This window comes from Haemorhous mexicanus, chromosome 3 (genome assembly GCF_027477595.1).
Source record: "Haemorhous mexicanus isolate bHaeMex1 chromosome 3, bHaeMex1.pri, whole genome shotgun sequence".
Classification (NCBI taxonomy): Eukaryota; Metazoa; Chordata; class Aves; order Passeriformes; family Fringillidae; genus Haemorhous; species Haemorhous mexicanus.
This window is the reverse complement of record NC_082343.1, coordinates 106415581-106438270: the sequence shown is the minus strand read 5'-3', so window position 1 is coordinate 106438270 and position 22690 is coordinate 106415581. Positions and strand designations below refer to the sequence as shown.

The 22690-nt window shown below is 37.9% G+C and overlaps 1 protein-coding gene across 7 annotated transcripts in view; it reads left to right on the top strand.

Moving 5' to 3' along the window:
- The window catches only part of CYRIA (CYFIP related Rac1 interactor A), a 56347-nt gene that overhangs the window by 12128 nt on the left and 21529 nt on the right, over positions 1-22690 (top strand). For 4 of the 7 annotated variants that reach the window (XM_059842912.1, XM_059842911.1, XM_059842908.1 and 1 more), the window contains exons 2-3: positions 3736-3786; positions 5602-5670. Coding sequence is in view for 2 of the 7 variants with exons in the window: in XM_059842907.1 (XP_059698890.1) it covers positions 22547-22551 (5 nt within the window). In the remaining 5 variants the exon portion in view is untranslated. Of the gene's footprint in view, positions 1-3735; positions 3787-5601; positions 5671-21614; positions 22552-22690 lie in introns of those variants that run through there. The other 3 variants (XM_059842907.1, XR_009485974.1, XM_059842910.1) reach the window with 3 other exon arrangements.

Genomic DNA, 22690 nt, shown 5'->3' with positions numbered 1-22690 from the left:
TAAACCCACAGATTTGTTCCTAAAATGCTGATCTTTTAAGATGAATTTCTTCCTTGCCCATCACTCCTATGTGGGTGAAGTTTGGAGAAGCAGAATCTCAGCTGTGCATTGGAATGCGGTTCATAGAGCTATGCCCATTTTATACCAGCTGACAATCAGGGCTAATGTTGTACTGGCAGCAGTCCAGGCTTGCTGAAATTAAGAAATCAGATGCTCATGTTCAGTCCATCTGAACACATTAAAAAGCTCCAAAACCTAGAGAGTGCAAATTTTCACATGTGCTGTGTATGATACTCATGGAAACACAAATGCTCAGATGTTACATGATTTTGTGGTTCTGTTCCCCTGATTTGAAAGCAACGGCCACCTAGGCAAGGGTGATCTGTTAATTCTGAAATGCATTTGGCTGGTTATGGAATTAACTTCTAAAAATGATGTTCACCAGAAGCAACTGAGTACTGTATTTGTGATGCATGTTCACAGCAGGAACTAAATAAGGACTGGGTATGGTATGCAACTCTACTGTTACATTTTTAGTCCTGCTCATGACACAGTTTTGTTCTATGCCAACTGACACTCTCCCAGATAATGCCCAAGCATAGTTCTGGGGTTGGGAGAGACGATGGACTGTTTCCAAAAGCCTGTTTGGATCTGGCTGGGCTGTATGGAGGAATAGGATTTTAGTTGTCCAGCTACAAGCTGTAACGTGTTTGCTGGTTCCAAGCCCAGAACATGGCTCTGTGCCCTGGTCTGTTTTATTTTTTGACATATATGTGGCCACAGATCCTGCTTTCCAGGAAGCTGGGATTCAGCAGCTTCTTTGGGGAGGCAGTAGCAGCATTGTCAATGCATGCTTAGGAAGGTAGAAGAACAATTCTTTCAAGCCTGGAAGTGAGAAGCTCTGCCTGGGAAGCTGGAAAAATGAAAGCACTTGTTTAAATATATATATATATATATATATATATATATATATATATATATATATATATATATATATATATATATTTGAAGAATTATGGCCTGGCATTTTAAATCAAAATGAATAACCTGAGTATTAAGCAGATGGCATCTACAATGTCCTCAACCAGAGGCAGTGTATCCTGGCAGTAGAGTAAAACTTATCCCTAACCTAAGCTTTGCTTTCTGTTAGCTAAAGGGGCAGTGCTAGTGCTAGTGCAAACCAGAGTTGTCATGATCCTTAGCTTTTCCCTGGAGAATCCCTGTCTTCAGCAGATGTCTCGGCCCTCTTCTAATTGTCTGTTTGCCTCCTGTCTGGGAGATGCAAGTCTAACCTTATATTTAGCAAAAACTGTAAGGTGTCAAGTTTTGTGGGTGTTTTCTTTTCTTTAAGCAGTGTTAAAGCTATTAGCATCCTAATGACTTAACAGTGTCTGGTCTGACAGACACCTCGCGGGTTGACTCGAGTCCGTGGGGCTCAGCCATCTGTCTCACCACCTCGCTTCTACAGGACATGAGGAATAGCTGTTGGGATGGCATAGGCTTCTTGGTAACCTTGTCATGTGTTCCTCCACCTGGCTGTGGTCCAGTGATCAGAAACTGACCTCCCAGTCCCCACACAGACAGTGCCATTCCTGGGCTGGGAATTCCCGCTGCAGTTTGTGCTTTGAGGGTTGTGTGGGGAGAGAATCAAAGCTCAGGTCAGGATGCTCTAAGGATGAGCTGCCCTGAATTACTGGGATTGCTATTGCCATCTCTTGCATTTTTCTGCCTAAGATTTAAATAGTACCACGTTGGAAGTAGAGGTTTTAATGAGTCTGTGCTTTTTTCAGTTTTTACATTGATAAGTGTGTTCAGTTGCTGCTCCTTTTTTTGCTTTTGTATTTTAAATCAGAATAAAACTCATTGCTTCATTTTGGAACTTGTACTATCTACTTCTTGAGTAAAGGACTTATAAAACATGAAATAATGTTGTGGTTGCATAGTTAGGATAGAGAGTTTGGCCTCTGACACACACTTCCTCTCATTTAACTCTCCTCTTTTGCCTTTGAACATTATGTAGTCCTCTCTGTAATGTAGCTTCACTTAACTCCTTATTTCCAAATAGAATTAATTTAGCATCTCTGCTATTTATGCTTTGTTGAATACTGATCGTACAGCCTTAATTATTTCTTACACAGCAGGAAACCTTCAAAATAGCAGCTGTGTTTTTCCTTAAGTCAAATTGGTTGTGAACTACGACTGCTCAAATCCCTGGGAGGATAATAAGCTTTACTCCCAGCAGGTCCCCCAGACTACTATGCTAAGGGAACCGAACTGACTCCCGTGTTTCATTGTATAAATGCATTTTAACTAGAGATAAATTGACTTGCTGTAGCTTCCCAAAATAGTAAAAGAGAATTTTCTCTTCTGTGTTAATATATGATATATATATTAATACATATATCATATATATTATATATATATCCTTCCCTTTGAGCAGCATTTTACTAAAGTTTCAGAGTGCCTTATTTACTTCAGTCCATTTTTGTCCGGCTGGTGTTTCAGAAATGGTCACTTTCCTTTCTTTCTGACTTGCAAATTCTCCCAAGAACAAGAGTGGGTGCTCATAAATACATTTCTTCACCCCGCAGTCAAGTCACAGAAAGTGACTTGATACTTTGATACTTTGTTATTTTCTGAAGTCAATAAAGTGTTCCTCTTCCTTCCCTCAGCTTTCCTATGGAAAACTCTGATACCAATCTTGGGATATTTATCTCCACTTTTAAAGGAATATGTTACAGATACCAAACTGGAAACTAAACTTTTCAGAGTAGTTTATCTTCCTTCCCACCCATGGCATTGGCTCTCTCACTCAATGGCATCTCTCTCAATCCAAATGTGATACCTCAGTGAACTTGCCTTGCAGCCCATTCCATGCAGTTTTTGCTCACAGACAATAAATTATTTCTGGCATCTTTTTTTAATGCCCATTTCATACCTGCTAATCACATTAACCCTGTAAATTACACTGACATTGTTTTTATATCCCATTTGATTTTGCTTTATTTTGTTTTACACTGAACAAAATTTAGATATCTGAGATATTTTTTAAAATATTAAAAAGCAGACTTCCAGAATGTTGTATTTGATTAAAAATCTAGTTCAGTTCTAGCTACTACTTGAGTTGTGCTGAGGGATAGCTATTCTGCATAATATGCAAAAGTTTTGTAGTTTTATAACTCAGATGAACAGGAGGTTGTCCTTGATAGTTGCTGGGGTTTTCTTTCCAAAATTTAGTTTTTCTATATAAATGTAATTAGTGCTGGAATTCCATAGTCTTTCAGACCTCTAATTTTTGTTGATGTTGTGTTAAGAGGGAAGGGGACATGTTTTCTTACATCTTCAAGTAGTAAATGCTGTATTAAGCAGTGGTATTTACAGCTGATTCTTGCAGCCCTATAGCACTGGAGGGTCAGGAGTTGTCTCATACTCCATCACTGCTCTGTGGGAAGGGGTGGGTGTCTGGGTTCTGTGCAGTGCTGCCAGTCCTTTCTCTGCCCTGAGGTGTTTCTGCAACAGTCTTCACTACCCTGGTGTGCACTAGTATGAGATTAATTGAACTTTGGCTCTGGGAGTAATGCACAGTAGAAGACACCTTGTAGAGTACTCTTTGCTTTTGAAAAAATTGAAGTTATTCTCTATTGAAGGCATTTAAGTAACTTTTCTGATTTTTCCTCATTAATTAAAACAGTTTCATTAATAACGATCCTTTTAAATAAATTTTAAAATCCACAGATTGCAGCCTCTGTTTAAGTATTGGGAAGGCTCTGGATCATCTTCAACAAGGTAAGAGTCAACTCTGGTCCTTTCAGACTTACACAGAACAGCTGTGGAGCAGATTTGAATGACAGCAATGATAAATGAATGCTCAGCCCTCCTTGAATACCATCCTTTATGCAGTTTTACTGTTGCACCTCACTGATGCTTTCAGAATGCTATCTGGGCATAATATTCTCACCTTGAGTTTTTATTTGTTTGCTTTTCTTGTTATAGAACAACAATTGAGAATTCATCTTCCCATATACTTATTTAATTTACTCCACTGTTTGTTTTGAGTCATTTCACTGTTATTGTTCTGGTCTGTCTAAACCCTTGGGACAGAATTGGCTTAGGCAGAGAGCAGAATTTGTTCACATCCTGTTTGAAGTCCTGGTTCTGTGATTTTTATGGGTCTTCTACTACCTTTTTTTATCTTTTTTTCAAATCTTGACTGAGTCCCCATCAAAGTGTCTGAAATACAAGTTGCAAATACCATGCATTGCTACAGAACTGGAGAGAATTTGCAGCCAGCAGCAAAATAAATCTAAAATGCTAAATGCTGAAAAAAAATTATTTTTCCCCTAGAGAGAGGGAGTTCCCTGACTTGACCAGCTACTAATTGGTACAAAGATTTGTTTACACAGAGGAGCACTTCCTAATTAGTTCCTTGTGTGGATGTTCTACTTGAGAAATTAGTGTTACATTTTGATATAATCTGCTTTTATAATGAATTGTTACAATTTGCAGTAAGGAAAGTATTTTTAGAGAAAAAAAAAAAACGAATCTGCGCTGCACCACATGAGTTTCAAGAGATAATTCCTCTTTAGGCAGCAATCAAGGTTACTATTTTGAAATTAAATGAATAAAAGTCCATAATTAGATTAAACCAAGTTTTTAGTTCCATATTTATAAATATAGCTGCAGAAACACAACTGCGTGTTTTTCAAAGCCAAAACCTAATGAAGCTGAATTAAGCTGATTTATGAACTGGATAGCTTGACCTCTGAGGCTATGAGGATAATGAAACTGAATATTTGGGAAAAGTGTTTGGGAAGCTATATTACCATTATTAAGGTTATGGTTGAAATTGAAGTTCACTTCCAAGCTTTTCTGTAGTGGCCTTATTTTCCTTATTACTTTCACCTTTATTCCGGCAGCAAGCTTGCATCTCTCAAGTTATTGTATTTAGAGAGTTGAAAAAGTGGCGTTAAAATAGCTGTCTCTATAGAACCTTATGAAGGACCTGGTCCCCTTGTTTTTCTAGTGACAGACATCCCCTGCCCCAGCACTTGGAAAATGAAGTTATCACTATTGGACATTTAAATTACATTCTTTATTTCAGTAGTTTCAAAAGACTGGAAAATAATTTCTGAACTTAGAACTGCTTTGACTGGACTTTTTTCAATATAAATGTTGTTTTAAATAAATATAGCCTTTATACTAAATTGCTAAATGTTTTGAAAATGTATTCTATTTCCATGATTTCATTATTATATCTTTTAATTCTTAATATAATGCATACCACTATCAGTGCACATTATTTTCCTTTGGCTGTACCAGTCTTGGCAACAGCTCGTTATAAAATCCAATTTATCTGCTGAATTTATTCAGCAGAATTATATGATTTAAAATTTAGTTTGAATACCTGATCATTTCAACCCAGCTGCATTTTTTAATGGTATGACTACAAAAATTTTCAGATGGTATAAATCTCACTTTCAATAGAATAACTTCCATTTCTCATGGAAATTTCTTTTTTAAACTAGAAATTTTTATTGCAAAATTGAGATAGGGAAGAGCAAAGCTGACCCCAAGTGTAATCTTGAATGTTTTTCATGACAGACGGACGTTGAATGTTTAGCATCGCCTCTTTGGATTTTTGAATGTGAATTGGAACCACTTTATTTCTAGGTAAGACATAACTGTGTGTTTGTGTTAAGTACCCTCTTCCTTTTATATGTGAATTGTGAGAAAGCTAAAGAGTGAGGTATGCTGGACTTTCCTTTATGCAGTGTTTATGTGTTTGTTGAATGAATCCAATGTAACTTGAGATTTTAAGTGCTTATAGTTCATTTGCCCTAAATGTCTGTGTTCCCTGAGAGAGACCGCACCAGCCACTCTGTATGGTCAATATATGTACAGGATTTTATTTTGTGATCAGGTGTGTAGTTGTTCTATTAGCTCATTGCCATCTAGAGGAGTTAGCTGAGTGCTGTCTGCCCCTTCTCTTGCAGCAACACCTTCACTCAGCAGGATGTGGTGGTTTAGGGAATTTGCTGCTGAAAATCTGTGGGATTGCAAAGGCTTCCCAGAGGATTACTCTTCTGTCAGTTTAGACCTCTGCATCAGCTCACTGCAGATTCACACAAGTACTGGTATCAACACAAGGGAATCAGTGCCAGTACCTGCAGTAGCAAGTAGTTCTATTGGCTTTAAACTTCTTATTTCTCTCTGCTCCAAGAAAATGATACATGAGAAGGACTATAAAGAGGTTGTTAACAGCTGCAAACTTCAATAGCTGAGGGGGAAGCAGAGGGTGATAGAGATGAACTAGAAGGTTTTGATCTGTAGATGTAATTAAAAGAAAATTTGTCACTGGAAACAAACTACTTCTTAGTGAAATACTAGAGGTTGTGCCAGTCCGGCTTCTTGTGTTTTCTACAAAGATTATAGGGACCAGAAGGGACATCTCTGTCACACTTCACATGCAGCCGAGTTGTGGTCAGCACTGCACCAAGGCTGCAGGGCTGAGAGTCGCAGACATTGGTTCTGGTTGTGACCCAAACAGTGCTGTTTGCCAGCCCTTCCTGGATTCCTGGGAAGCGTGAAGCAGACAGGACATTTGACCTGGAGTGCTTGTAGCGTGTAACACCTAAAATCTGAAAGGCAGTGATATCTTAACTACTGTCGGTAGTAAGGCTGTGTGAGATAGCTTTGATCCAGTGGTTTCTCAGAGAGATGGAAGCCACTGAGATTGGAAAGGATTCTCTAAGTTAACCCTGCTTTAGTAATAGCGGATTTAACCCTGCTTTAGTAATAGTGAATTTAACCCTGCTTTAGTAATAGTGAATGCTGCCGTTAATTCAGCTTGCTGTGAGAGGCATCCAGTAAGTGGTGCTGTGGGCAAAAGACCACAAAAACTTCCATTTGCAGACAAAAACAAGCCCAACACAGGAGCAGCCTGACTGGGTTTCTGTCAAAGCCAGTTCACAGTACCCAGGTGGAGTCAGGGCAGTCTGTCAAAGTACAGGTGTTTGCTGATCATGTGAAGGTTTGTTCAAAAGAAATAAAGCCACCTGCAGAGGTGGAAGGTGTAGAGATTCATCACTTCAAGGTCACAAAGGATGTGGAACCAGCGTAGCTTCAAGACAGCAGTATTCCCATTTCATTTCATTGGATGGTCAATAAACCCAGGTCCAAGGGAGGAGGTGGATGGGAGGGGTGGCAGGAGAGACTTAAGATGAAAGACTGCAGTCAGAGCTTTTAAAATTTCTGCAGGGTAGAAAATTATTCTCTGTGTTTTAAACTACTGATGTGAACTTGTAAGGACTGTATACACAATCAGCAAAGCTATTTTGCATATTTTATTTTTAGGTTTTACTTTCTCTGTTAAAAAAGTTTCCAACCTCCTATTTTGTTACAGTCATATGGGAGTTGAAATGGGAATTATGTACATGACATACCTATTAAATTTTATAATAGCATTTCAACTAAGATTAATGGCCCAGGATGATCCTGAGCCAGAGAGGAGAGAATCTCAAATCCGGGTATTCAGCATGGACTTATCCACTCCAGTGGCTGGTACTGAGATGAGCTGAAGGGATATCTTAGAGACAGGACAAGTAGAATGAAAAGGAAAAATAAAAAGAAAAATTGTAGGAATGGAGATGAATACTCTTGATGTGACAGAAGGAACAGGAAATGGGGAGGGGAAAAAAGGGAGTGAAATGAGGAAATAAAGATTTGTTAAATTATGGAGTATTTAGTATTTATTCCATATAAAGTTAATAATACTATGGCATGGTTGACTGTTTTTATTAAATTCATTGGTAGAAAGTGATAAACTGGTAGGAATTACACCTGGTAAGAAAATTAGTTAGGTTTTTTTATTTTTACCTGATATATTTTTGAAGTCCTAACTGTTGGCTGTTAGACATTTTACAGTTAAGACTTTTTCAAAATGAAACCCTCAAACATGACTTTACTGATCTTAAAGATTTTTTTTTCAGACTAACTAAATACGAGCTGCAGAAACAGAAACATGTGAAGATTTTTTTTTTGTGTGTAAAGTTCTGAAAATCAAATCTTAATATAGAAGTGAAAAGCCAATGCTAAATTCGAAATACTAATGCAGCAGAAGCAATTTTTTGTGTTCTGAAGTGTGAGCTGTTTGAGCTGTGCAGGGAACTTTACAGGATAAGGGTTTCATTTCATTTCAAAGAGGAAAATTGAATCTTGTAGCCTGTTTTTAAAATGGCCAGTATTCCTTACAACTTTTGAAAAGTGTGACATGATTTATTGCTTTAGTTCTCCAGAGTTTGAATGTCCCTATCAGATTAAATAATAGTATAACTGCTTTCAGAAGTCTTTTGTGTATACATGTGTATGGTGATCTATTACTGTTGTTTTTTTTAAATGACCTTGGGAGCAGGAGAATATGGGCTGGAAAGGGAGTAAACTGTTTTTCGTTTTCAGTTTCCTGTTTTCTAAGAATACATTGGAAAGTTTCTTAATTAAATAATATCATAATAGACAGTTGGAAGATGAACTGTCTATTATGATATTATTTAATTAAGGTCTTTTTTCTATTCTGGTCTTTACATGATAAGTACGTTCTTATAATAGTAACTGCTTCACAAGAATTAGGCATCATTTTCCACCAAAAGTAGTGTGAAGTGTTTAGGATGAAGTTAGCAATGCAGGGAGAGCAAGATCAAACATTTAGCCTAATCCAGACAATTAAGTTGGATGTCTGAAGTAGGCTTCACTAACTGCTTAAGGATTGATGTTGAGTGCCAGAATTAATATCTAAAGCCGAATCTCTGGAGTGAATTTGTACTTCACACACAAATGTGCCCTTAGTTTACCTTAGGCCACGATAACTTACTAACATCTCAGCTATCTTGATAAAATGAGGAGCACTGTGGTCATAGAATTTCAGAATGCATTTCAGACTATTTTTTAGAAAGTAATTAAAAGTTTATAAACAAGTTGATAACGTTTCGCACCTGTTGCTGTTCAGTTTTTGAGGCTGTTTTTATCTCACAGAGTATCTTGTACAGGCCTGTTCTGTATGGTTATGAGGAGTACCATGTAATGAAGTTTTTAACACAGGCCTCTAGTTAATTCATTGCCAGGTATTTTACAGATATAATGCATAAATGTGTTTCAGGGAGAACTGTGAGGAAAAGTACTGTGGTAATCGTCGGGATTGCCTTGTATTGTTGGGCAGATGTGTTTTCCCAAGAACTCTCAATCTGGAATTCAGCTTTATGCCAGATTTCAGTCGGTAGTGCTAGACTGTGACTCAGAGCCTAAAATTAAAAGGCTTTTCCTGAGTTTTACATCCTCAAAGAATGATGATTTTCCAGCAGGTGTTAATGATGAGTTGTCTGCTAATTTACAGGCACCTCAGTGAAACTTCATGAAGTTTTTGAAATTAAGGGTAACATATTTCAAAAGTAGCAAAAGACATGAACTCAGTTACTTCTTCTGAAACAAAGGCTCTAATTTTTCACCCACGGGGAAAAAACAAGGCCTTGTATTATCTCTTTTTTAATAAAAAGTCTTTCAAATATGTTTTTTTAATGAAAATATTGCAAGACCTTTTTTTGCAATGTTCACCTTCATTAACACAACTTGCTGACTTCCTTCCTCAGCTGCAGTTCTTCCTACACTCAGAGGTCAGCAAAGAGCAAGATCAACAAGCCACACATCTGGCTCTCTCTCTTTCCAACTGGAACAAAGAAACAATTTTTTAATGGCTTTTTGAGTTAATTGTAAACAATTTGGTTTTGGAGTCACTGACTTGCAGCAAATGTTGGTCGTAGGCGGATGTAGGGAAAAAGGACTGTCCTAATGCAATTCCTCTGTGGCCAGCAAGGAGAAAAAAAAAAATCACTTAAAAAAAAAAGGAAAAGGAATGTCTTACTCCTTGTAGCATTGAAGTATGCTGAGAATTTTGAGTGCATATATAGGATATTTCACAAGCTTAAAATATATGCTTTGATGAGGCAGAGAGACGGAAGTACTTCTCAGTAAATTTTTCTGTAATCTTGTATACAGTAGTACTGATTTTTCCACCCCCTTTATATTCATGAGCTGTTTATGTATGAACAAACTGACAGTGATAAAAGACCACGGACAAACAATAGGAATAGGGGAGAACTGTTTTAAAATGAGTATTCTGTTCTCATACTTTTCTCTGGTATTTATATTGTTCCTAAAGGCATTTTTCCAGTAAACAATTTTCAGAACCCTATATTTACAGTTATTAACCAGTAATTAATATTTTGAAAACAAATCCTTAAATAATTAGTGTAGTAGTTTTCTTACTTTCCCAGTTGTCATAATCTTTTATACTCCCTAGAATCAGGTAGCATCAGTACATCTAAATTATTAGAATTATCTTTTTTTTTTAAGGGTTTATGTAAAGCAAACATTTGGTGTGACTTTTGTACTTTTGCACTTCACAACAGGCTTGTTGATTTACAGCATTTCTGAACCCCCAACTACTTTTAAAATATCTTGCTGTAGTTTTATGTGTCTTAATTTGAACTCACATTGCTCCCATATTTTGGTTGCTTTGTTTAATATGTTTGTCATGATGGTTTTATTTTTAATCAGACCATCCTGTTAAATATTTGCAAGTGTCTTGATCTGAAAAGGAATTGCCAATGCTGTTTGGAATTATGCCAAAGCTTATGACAAAATTGAATAAAATGAATCATTCAAAGGAAATGTTTTCCATCTATTTGTTTGTGGGAAATAAAGTGTTCTGTATTATGATTATATTTTGTCAAAATTAGGTGTTTGGGTTGCTAATGCCACTTAGTGGATATCTGCCTTAACTGCAGCCTGTTCCAAGGCCAAATCAGGTGCCAGACAGCTTTCTTAATTTGTATATTGGAGTTTTCCTCCTGCCTAGAATATGTTGACTATGGCATGTTTTCAAATAACTTAATTATCAGGTACATTTTAGGAAGTTAATTACAGCTAGTTCATTTTTTTAAATTAAATTTATTAGTGTGTAGGAATTATTTATTACAGAATTTTGAACTTAGAGAAAAATAAGGATCTTAATTGCATATTTAATGTGATTTGAAACATTAAACAACAGTCTTGGTCATTTTGCACTGATTCTTTAGGTTAATGAAATAGTAATTGATAGTAAGGTGATAATTTTAGTAGTTTAGGCAATGCTTTGCTTTAGCCCTTTTGGTTGGTGACTGGGCAAACAGTGAACTGGAACAAGCTGATAGTTCAAGAACTGATTCGAAGAAAGTAGTGAGTACCTTTTGTTTGATGTATCCAAAATGGGAGTGGGATAGGCTCTGCTGTAATTGGACTTTTTCACAATTCAAATAACTGGTGAGAGCAGGATGCTGATAATGCCAGGGTTGGGTGTTTGATCCCCACACAGGCCATTCTCTTCAGAGCAGGACTCAATGGTCCTTGTGGGTCCCTTCCAACTCCCAATATTCTGTGATTCTGTAACTCTCCTTTGGAAGATCTGAAAGGTGAGATAGACACCAAATGTCTGTTCTACCACTGTCAGTGAAAGTTATCATTTCCTGAATATATTTTTTTAATATAGATTCTTTTTTTTGTAAGTAGCTTGGATGGTAGTATTAATAACTTGGGGTATTGGATACAAAATGTAAATGTATAAAATTCCATTTTTTATCTGATACCAATACATATATATGTATATAATCTATATTGTATAATTATTTTTTTCTAATGTTAGTGTTTCAAAAGAGATATCATCCTTTTTGCAATTTAAAGGCTGTTTTTTATGGAAAAGATTTTTTTGACTTTTAAAACATGTATTGATTTAAGTCTTTCAATTTCTTTTTAGTTCGTGAACTCTATTCTTTGAACTTTTTTTTTTACTTCAGTAAATTTCCATTATTTTCCATCAACCCTGATAATCTTCAATCACTGTATTTTTTGCCTCATCTCTCAGGCTTTTCTGTATTCTCTTTTTATTAGTAAATCAGTTGAATAATTTGCAACTAAAATAGTAATTGGCTCAGAGGAAAATTAAAAAAAATTCAATTTGCAGACGTTTTACTGCTGTATTACAGGCTGGTTAAATTAATGATAAAGATTGAAAGACAATACAAAGACTTTTGATGTGAGTTACAATGTTTTTTAGAAAATTTCTTATCTTCCATTTGTTTACAATGAAATTTGGAATAATTGCAGGGGTTTATCTGCCTTCTGCCTCCTCCAGAGAACTCACATCATCATAAGTCATGAGATAAGAGGAACCTGAACTGTAGGATTCTTCTTAATGCAGCTGAAGTCACCCAGGCATTCCTCCTGCCCATAGATGGCTCTCAGTCACCAAACAGAAAGCTTTGGTTAAGTCAATGTGTTGAATCTTTTGATTTTGTTGCAGTTGTAATCTGGATGTATCTAACTTTTTCTTTCTGTAATAAGCAGCCAGTTTTGAGTTCTTGGTTAAGCAAGATCATTTGCAAGTCCTTGTGTACATGCACATGGTGAGTGTTTGCATGTCTGCATGTTTAGTTTTTACAAAATTTAAGTTTTTCAACAAAATTTTAAAATGTTTTTACATTTCCAATTTAAATAGTTATTTATAATTTGAAATGTTCTCAGAAGCAACTAATAGATGGTGCCTTTTCAAGGATGCATTTATTTTAGATGTGACTTCTCTCACCTCTAAGTGTGGTGGCAATTTAGTTACAAGTGAAAATGAAACAGGGTTGTGCAAAAGTGAAATTTTAAATTTTGCTCTAAACCTAAATATAGTGTATCTTGTATAGTTCCTAGTTCTAGAAGGCATGATTTGTCTTTGAAATGGGATTCAGCAAAGGCAGTAAGAAAGTCTTGGATGTGACTGCTTCCCTCCTTTTTTGGTAGCAGGTAACTGGCATTTTAAAATTAGAGATCTCATCCTGTGTATCTCTTTTAGTCAGACTACTAAACCATTTCTTAATTCTGAGCTTCTAAGCTGCTTCTTGAATTCAAAAGAAATAATTTTAATCCATACTTCTTGAAAAAGTGTAAATAGAACCAGTGTTTCTGTACAGATTGTACTGGTGCCAGAGCTGATGTAGCACATGGCACATGCCAGGCGGGGATGCCCTGCTGAGAACAGCCTCGGGATCTTGCTGTGCCAAGCCTGAGCAGCCCCCATGAGTGTTCCACTCAGCCTTTGAGTGGAAATGACACTTCTGATAATTTCAGATGCAGTCACAGTTACCTTCAAGCTAAATCCTGAGTTTCAGCAGGAAGAAAAGGAAAGCAATATGATTTGGTTTCTAATACAGGTATTGTTAGTTCTGAAATGTGGTTATTATAATATTGTCTGGATTAGTTTGGGTTTTGCTGCAAGAATAGAGGAGAAGGTCATGCCCTCGAGCTGGAGCCCATGCGGAACTGCTGGCTGATCGTGCAGAGGGAGGTTGGTACTGTTGGGCTGATCTCAGCTGCTGTGGGGGCTCCATGGCCTTTCTTTAGGTGGGAAGGGAGCTATGGAAACAGTCAGGGAGCTGGTGCACCTCATATATATGGAAAGGCTGAGGGGATTGGGGCTGTTTAGTCTGAAGAGGAGAAAAGTGAGAGTAGACCTCATCAATGTGTGTGAAAGGGAGGGTGTCAAGAGGATGGACCAGGCTCTCTTTGGTGGTGCCCAGCAGTGGGACAAGAGGCAATGGGCAGAAACTGATGCGCAGGAAGTTCCACCTAAACATGAGGAAGAACTTTCTGTGCAGGAGCAGATTGCCCTGAGGAGCTGGGGGTGGCCTGGAGGGGCTGTGGATGGCCCAGGCGGGCTGTGGATCACCCGCAGGGGCTGTGGATGGCCCGGGCAGGGTATGGATCGCCTGGAGGGGCTGTGGGTGGCCCACAGGGGCTGTACATAGCAAGGAGGGGCTGTGGATCCCTCAGAGGGGCTGTGGATTGCCCACAGGGGCTGTAGATATCAAGGAGGGGCTGTGGATCTCCCACAGGGGCTGTGAATCGCCCAGAGAGCTGTAGATAGCAAGGGGGGCTGTGGATCGCCCGCAGGGGCTGTGGATCGCCCACAGGGGCTGTGAATCGCCCAGAGAGCTGTAGATAGCAAGGGGGGCTGTGGATTGCCCACAGGGGCTGTGGATCGCCCGGAGGGGCTGTGGATTGCCCGCAGGGGCTGTAGATAGCAAGGAGGGGCTGTGGATCGCCCGGAGGGGCTGTGGATCGTTCTGCCTCAAGCCTGGGGTGGTGCGGTGGCGGCCGTGCGGCAGCAGGGGGCGCTCCCAGGCCGTCCCGTCCGTGCTCCGCTTTCCATGGATAATGGATAATGGATAATGGCTAACGGGTAATGAGCCTCTGCAGGCCTGGGCGCCTCCCAGGGTGGGGAACCAACGGGCATGGATGGGTCTGGGACGGGCCGCCATCCGCGCTGGTCAGTCAGCAGTACATACATAGGTACAGGAAAGTGAGAGTAGGGTATGAAGTCACTACCGTGCATCAATTTTACTGTCTTAATAAAAAGTTATTGTGCAAATTTCATTACTATACTAGGAATGGCTTCCAGGAGTGATTAGAATTAATTACTGCAGAGCCTGCCAGGGTCAGTACATGCTTTCAATTTTCATTTACACTTATAAGAAATTTAATTTTTAATTAAAAGGATGGTTTTAATTCTGCACCATCCATACTAGTCCTTCCCTGTTTGTCATTTCAGGCAAATGACAGAATTGTTAATATACCCAGAGAAGTTGCAGTGGTTTTAGCAGCTCATGTAGAGGCACAAGGCTTGTTTGCCAATCAGTGTAAAACACATTATTTGAAAATAGATTTACTAGGGAATGTACTTCTTAAAGTATTAGGCACAATGCAAAATTAAGAATCTCTTTGTGTTTGCATGATTAAGAGGGCTAATGTTCTTGTCTATTAACGCAATTTTCAGGGCAGGCTCTTTTGCAGAAAAATACCACATACCCATTCTGCTCTGTATGCCTTAATGAATTGAGTCTTTATTTTGAAAGTATGTGCACTAACAAAGTAATATCAGAAGGATTAAAAAAATTACATGGAATTAATTAAGAAAGAAAGGAGGTGTTTATTGAAATTTATAATTTTCAGCAATTCCTGCATACTTACAGGTTAGAGTAATGTTTTGGAGAAAACCTTTTATTGTCCAATATTCAGTCTCCTCCTCCTCCCTTAATGGTGAGAGCAGTCATTGAAAAATTCCAGAGTTTAACACCTTTCTAACCTGCCTTATGTTTAATTTATAGTCCAGTATAATGATTAAATATTTTTCCTTGATCTTTGTGCTTACCAGTCTGTCTATCTCTGTGGGATTGATTTGGTTTTATTATTGAGTGGAATAATTTACGTTTGTATTTATGGAATGTCTTCTGGATAGTATCTCTAGTATATTAAAGTATTTTGAATTACAATACTATTTTCCAGAATATTTTAATTCCCTTCTAGCTTAGTGCATGTTTTAAAAGGGTATTTTCTTCTTCTCTGCCTGTCACTAGTTAAAAGTATTGAACAAAATCAGATCTATACAACAAATACTGTTTAAAATACCATCATCCTTTTTTTGCCAGTAAACTGCTGACAGCTACTGTTTCAGATTTTCAGTGTTTTAGCAAATTTATGGTAGTAAATAACATTTTCCTCATCTCCAGTCCAAGTTCCCTCTGTATATTTCTTCAATTCTGCCCTATACTTATGCAGGTGTATTGATTCCTGAGCCTCCGTTTTGTTTCTCTTTTCCATCAGAATAACCTGTTGTGTATTTTCTGCTAAGTTTCTGGCACTCCCTTATCCCTTAAATCAACTTCCCAGGAGACCTCTCTTTCCAGGTACCTGAGAGTACTGAAACTGCTTTTGTGAAATCAGTTTAATTTGCTGTTTTCTCCTTGTTTGGTAACCTCCTCTATTTTTAATTTCTTGTGTTTCCATCCTTATATTCAGTTAAGTCTCCCCATAACTACCATAAAAGTCAATAATAGCCTCTCAGAAGGACATTTATTACTCCAGAAGTCTGTAGAGATGCATGGTTAATTAATCCCCCTGAAGTTTCTTGCCCTGTTCTGTTACTCAAATGCCTCCACACTCAGCAGAACCTTCTTAAACAGTTCCCTGGGTTAGGTGGTCTCTCAAGCTGCTCTTTTGGGATGTTACCTGTTGTTTCTTTTTTTTCCCTCACCCAGACACACATAGAAATTTTTCTTTTACCTTTTTCTGAAATTTTAAATACATTTTAAAAGTATACATTATCCTCCAGTTTATTTAAAGTGGATTTGTTTTGTTTTTTTTTCTAGTGGAACTCTTGTTATTTCCATCATCAGCCTTGTAACAGCCTTGTAATAGGTCAGCAAGTTTTCTTATTTTTGTAATGAGATATTAAATAGGACCACTATGACAAATTTTTAAACTAAAAGCAGCAAACCCCTAGAAAGATACACATTTCATCTGTAATTCCTCAAATCTCAAGCTGTTGGTAACTATTGCCAGCCATATCTGTCTTAATTCCACTAATGTCAATATCTTTGATTAAATTAATTGTCCTTTTAGTTTTTTAAGATGTTCTTTAACTTTTCCCTTTCCTAGGAAACAATACTTATAAAGACTGCTGTGATACATATCTTATAAATTATTACCCTCCAAACCATAATTACAAAATGGTAAAATGCATTATATCCTGCATACTGACACATTCAGAGCATATCACTAGGAAGTATGCACTAAGAAGTCCAGTCCCTGTAGGATTTATGTTTGACTTACTGGGATTAGATGTGCTGTTTTGGCATTTATGTATTAAAACAAGAAGTAAAATAGAAAGACAAGAAAGCTAGCTAGCATGTAAAGACTTACTCCTGTTATCAACTGGCACAAGAAATAACTGGAAAATAAAATCATTTGGAGGAAAGTTTTTACCATAGTTGCCTGGAGAACTAGAATATGATGTTTTTCGTCTTGTCTTTCAGACACTTGCATTGGATTTTCTGTGGGTATAATAAAAATACTCTGTGTGGCATAGTCAGAAGACTGAATGATCAGCAGTCAGAAGGGACCAGGAACTTTTTTTTTTTTTTTTTCCTGTTTCTGAATTTTCACCCAAAAGTCCTGTTTCTGATTCTAATTCTTACCTGATCTAGCATAGATTTTTGCACTCATTATATTCACAAATATTGAAACCAGATACCTTCTCAAATGTTCAAATCATTAGCTTTCCAAAACTGAATGGATTCTAAGATGGGTTATTTCTTTTCCCATTATGAATTTGGTGGGAGATGATGAGGACAAGAAACTTTTAAGAGGAAGATTGTAGTGTGGCTCTCTTACAAGATTTTGGAGGAACCAAGTAAAACTCCACTTGGAACAAAATATAGTGATTTTATTTTGAAGGAAGAAACACTCAAACTATCCAAACCTGTCCTGTGTTTTCTAAAGGTGTCTCCCTGCTGTGAAAATTGTTAGAGGCTCCATTTGTTGTGTACAGAGGAATTGTGTCCCTGGTTTTTGTAAAGCATCAGTTCAGACTAGGTTACTCTCGTTACTCTCTGCTCGGGCAGAAGGATCAAAGTGCAGCAGTACTTTCTTAAATTCAAGTATAATTTTACTCTAATTGCTTAATTGGATTCCATTCTACATTTTTGTTGGTGCTTTTTTGTTTGTCTGGTCCGTGTTTTGTTTTGTTTTTTATTATGACATATGAATCAAAATCCAGATATTTTGGATGCCTGGTTTTCATTCTTTCATGATGGCTGCTCTGACATTATAGACTCTGAAAATATACAGGAGTTCAGTTCAAAGTAAATTCAGGTGTGAGGGTTGGCATATAGAAAAAAAACGCTACTGGATAAGTTTTAGGTTCATCTAAGGTAATTTTTTTCTTTTTCTACTTTTAGAGAAACCACAAGCCAAGCTCTGTAATCCTTGAGGCTACAGGTATTAATGTTGGCCAACTCTTTAAACATTTTATGATTACTGAAAAACATATTTGTCATTACAACCCATTTATTAAATCCCTTTGACTTGCATCATTTTTTTGTAGGTTTTAATTGTGTCCTGCAATCTGCATATCAGTTAACAGCAAAAGCTCTTGGCTGGAAGTGTTCTTTAACTAGGGATTTTAATAAAATGGTTGTTCAAAGAGGGAATGATTCTTTTATCTTGAGTTGCTTTCACCTTGAGTAACTTTCTTCTCTTATTGTACTTTTTACTTCTTTATAGCTATTTTCTGGCTTTGAGTTTTGTTGGGGTTTCTTTTTGTCTGTTTATACTTCACCTGCCTAAGGAATGTGTGGCACTGATTTTTCTTTGCTTGTGTATAGGTTGCCACTTGGTGCTCTTTATGTATGTTATTTGTATTACGAAAACCTTATAAATCCAGTGTTTAGAGGCCAGCATTGGGGATAATTTCATTTTCCTGGAAAATGAATATGGCTTGCTTTCTGAAAAGAGTTTGGTTATGTTTTTGTCTTATCTATGCCTTTCTACACAATACAGTACATACTGCATTTTCAAATACCTTTGGAGGTTTTGTGCAATTATCACCCCAACACAAATGTGTGCTATTTTTACTTTTTTCTTAGTATAGCTATACCTTTTTAAACTTATTTTTAGAATAAAGTCCATAAAGAAGTAATACCATTTTTGAAAACTAACAGTATTTGCACAACTGAGACTATTAAATATCAGGTGTTCCATTTTTCTTCATCAATGCAACTGCTGTTTATAAGATTTAAACACCTAGCAGTAAAAAAGCTGAAGATAGTAATACTACCATATCCATGCAAATAGTCTCAAGTATAAGAAAATTGAAGAGATTATTAAAAAGAAACCTACTGTGGAATTTGGTGGAAAGAAGTAATAGAAACATAGAATCATTTAGGTTGGAAAAGATCTCCGAGTTCATTGAGTCCAGCTGTTGACCTGATCCTGCCAAATCCACCATGTCCCTAAGCATGACATCCACAAGCCTTTTAAATACCTTCAGTGATGTTGACTCACCCACTTCCCCAGGCAGCTTGTGCCAGTGCTTGACTGCCCTCTCATAAAGGAAATTTTTCCTACTATCCAATCTAAACCTTCCTTGTGCAACTTGAGGCCATTTCCTCTTGTCTTATTGCTCGTTACCACTTTGCTGGTCCTGCTGGCCACTCTGGGCCCAGCCTGGTTCATGTTCAGCTGCTGTTGACCAGCACCCCCAGGTTGTTTTCCTCTTGGTCTCTTTCCAGCCACTCTTCCCCAGCCTATAGCATTGCAGGGGTTGTTGCGACCCGAGGGCACACCACTGGCCTCAGCCTCAGTCCAGCCTGTCTAGACCCCTCTGCAGAGCCTTCCTGCCCTCCAGGAGGTCAGCACTCCTGCCCAACTTGGTGTCATCTGTGAACTGACTGAGAGTGCAGTCGATCACAGAATCATTGAGGTTGGAAAAGAGCTCCAAGATTATTGAGTCCAGCCTCTGACTGAACACCATCATGCCAGCTAGAGGCAAGTGCCATGTTTCTTGAACACTTTTGGAGCAGTGACTCCACCACCTCCCTGGCCAGTCTGTTCCTGTGTTTAACCACTCTTTCCATGAAGAAATCCTTCCTGGTATCCAACCTGAGCCTCCACTGGTGCAGCTCAAGGCCATGTCCTCTCATCCTAACACCAGTTGCCTGGGAGAAGAGACCAAACCCCATCTGGCTTCAGCCTCCTTTCGGGTGGTTGCTCAGAGTTTTAAGGTCTCCCCTGAGCCGCCTTTTCTCCAGGCTAAACATCCCCAGCTCCCTCAGCTCTTCCTCATCAGGCTTGTGCCCAAGACCCTTCCCCAGTTCCATGGCCCTTCTCTGGACACACTCTAGCACCTCAATGCCTTTCTGGTAGTGAGGGGCTCAGTAACAGGATACAGCACTTGAGGTGTGACCTCACAACTACAAATCTCCTTGTCCAGATCCCATGTAAATATATGAACTGGGACTGGCCCCAGTACTGAGCCCTGGGGAACACTGCTGGTGTCCAGCCACCATTTGGATCTAACTCCATCACCACCATGGTTTTTTACCCTGTGTACCTGTCCAGACCATGAGCAGCCAGTTTCCCCAAGATAATTTTCTGAATCTTGCACTTCTGCTGTTTCCTTACAAGCACTTCAGCAAACTGTATGAGTGAATATCACAGTGATCTGGAATCATGCTTTTGATCTGAGAGATGTTGAGTTCAGATGCTGGTATATTTTTGAAACCATGATTAATTATTCATGCAGTAAGGTCAGTTCCACTACCTTAATGATGCTGATGTGCTTAGTATATTTCCCTCAGACTGTGGACTGGATGCCTCCTGCCTCTACCAGCCTAGGTGTGCCACCAGAAGTTATCATTCTGAATCTTCCATTGCCACTCCTTTCTCCTGAAACTCCCAGTGGAGCTGCTCATGAAAACATGCACAAGCCCTGCTTTCGTTAGGATGATCTAAATGAGGTTAAGCAGTAGGTATTTGCTGATCCAGCTCATTTTGACAAAAGCCTTTCAGACCATGTTTATGTGAGCAGACAGATTTAGGAAATATTATCTGGCAAAGGAGCACTGATGAGCTGCAAAGGCTTGAGCTGGTGAATGTGTCCTTTTTCACTAACACAAAGTTTTAAAGCTTTGTCTCTCTGTTACATCTTCAGTGTACTGCAGTGCTGCTGATGGTGTTGAATTGGTACTGATTAAATTAGTCCTGTAAGAGAAGAAATCAATCAGTACTTCTCTAGCAATTTGTATAGTATTGTAGCTGTTACTTGAAAGTGGTGCAAAACTCCACACTTGAGAATTGTGTAGTTGCTTAAAGCAGTGTGTTAACCAAAATTTTAAAGAAGTGTTGAATAACACAATATTCAGTGTTCAGTTAGTAATGCCCAGTTTGGGAACAGTTACTATATTTTCAAAAGTGGATTTAAGTATATAATAGATACATTTCAGTATACTTTCAGTATGTGTATGTAAAATCCATGGCAGATTTGTAGGGTTGAATTCTAATTTTTTTGGGGGGGATAGTATTTTATATATCACAGTTTAGAAATAAACTGATTCTTTTAGTGGGGTAGAAGGAATTTATTTTCCCAAAGAAGGCAATACCTCTAAAATGTTGAAACTAAATCAGTGGAATTTTAGGAACACAGTTATTTGTTGGAAAAACAGCCTATGATATTTTGTTCAAAGCTCAAGTTTTAAAACCTGCTACTGGATAATGGTAAATAAAATGCAAAATGCTAAATGTACCTTCCTGTTCATTGCTGGGCTATGGTTTATTTATGTCTCTGTGCTACTAATTAAATGTTGAGCATCAAAAATTAAGCAATGAGCTTTAAAATGTCAACAATAGTTTAAAAACTATTTTCTATATGCTTACATAATATCTTAGGGTAAGCTTTAATGGTTTGGAAAACAGTAGGGAAAAATGCAGACATCGTTGTCAACATGTCATAGTTTTTACAGCATAGTTACAAGTTGGAATTTTAAGGGATTAAAACACTAAAGAGAAGCTGCTAGCATTTAGTGGTGCAGCATCAGCAATGTTTTTATATATGCATTGAGTCTCAGTTCAACATTTAAACTGATTTTACAGTAAGTAAAATAAAATGCTTTCCGGTTTAATGAAATAGAGTTTTATGTTCCTACGTTAAACCTTTATGATTTGCTTCTGTACATCAGCTGTTATTTGCATTTCTCTTGCAGTCACAGGATATATATATAGACCTGCTCAGAATGTGTGCCGTTAGTTACTCTGAAATCTCATTAGAATTATCCTAGAGGTGACTTTCAGTTCCTGAGGTTTGGAATATGTTATTAGAGTTTTTGAGGAAAGCCAGTTTGAAAGAGCCAAGTACTGGGAAGCAGCAGGCTATGCAGAATGAAATAATTCAGTTTGAGGCAAAGATTTGCATTTATTAGCACTTCCTTTATGTTTGGCCTTTTAATTTGAAACTAAAATTTAATGTTGAATGATGAATTACAATTGAAAGTGAAAGTTTCATGGAACCAGATGTTGCTTTTAGTTTTGTTTTTTAGGAAACCATAAAGAAATTATATAAAAAATAATTAAAACAGGTTTAGCAGCTGCCTGAACCATATTTTTCTGGATGTTGATGTTGAATATGACTATTTTTGGGGTTGATGTGCTTTGAAAATGGGTGGTGTCGAACCAGAGCCTCCAGGATCATTGGAAAATGCCACCTGCATGAACATGTGTGTGTATAAGTTTGTGGTAGGCTTCTGTTCCATACTTGGGACCTGAATAGCTGGATCAGTTTCTACAGAGGAATTGAAGGAGAGGGAATAAAGTGAAAAACAAGCTAGGAAAGGTAACAAAAGTTCTGGAAAAACGCTCAAAAATCTCCCAAGCTGAGATGTGCTGTACTTGTTTAAGAAGGATCAGAGGCAGAGCTTGGGCACATGACCCCAAGCGACTCAATGCAAATGAGGGAGCGTATCCTCAGGTTTTTGGCACAGAGGGTTCCTCGCTGTTCGAAGCATGCTATCAGCTAAACCAGTTCTGGATGCAGTGCAAGCTTTGGCAGCAGAAGAAATGCTTGGGTACTCTCTGAAGATTGAAGGCGATGAGGTAAGTTATGGCATAAAAAGAGTTGAAAGTGAAGCATCCAAGCTGAGTCAGTCATGTCGATTGTGATAGTATTACATAAAATAATTTTTTGTGATAGTATTACATAAAATATTTTTTTTTCAAGGTTATGAAAAGGAAA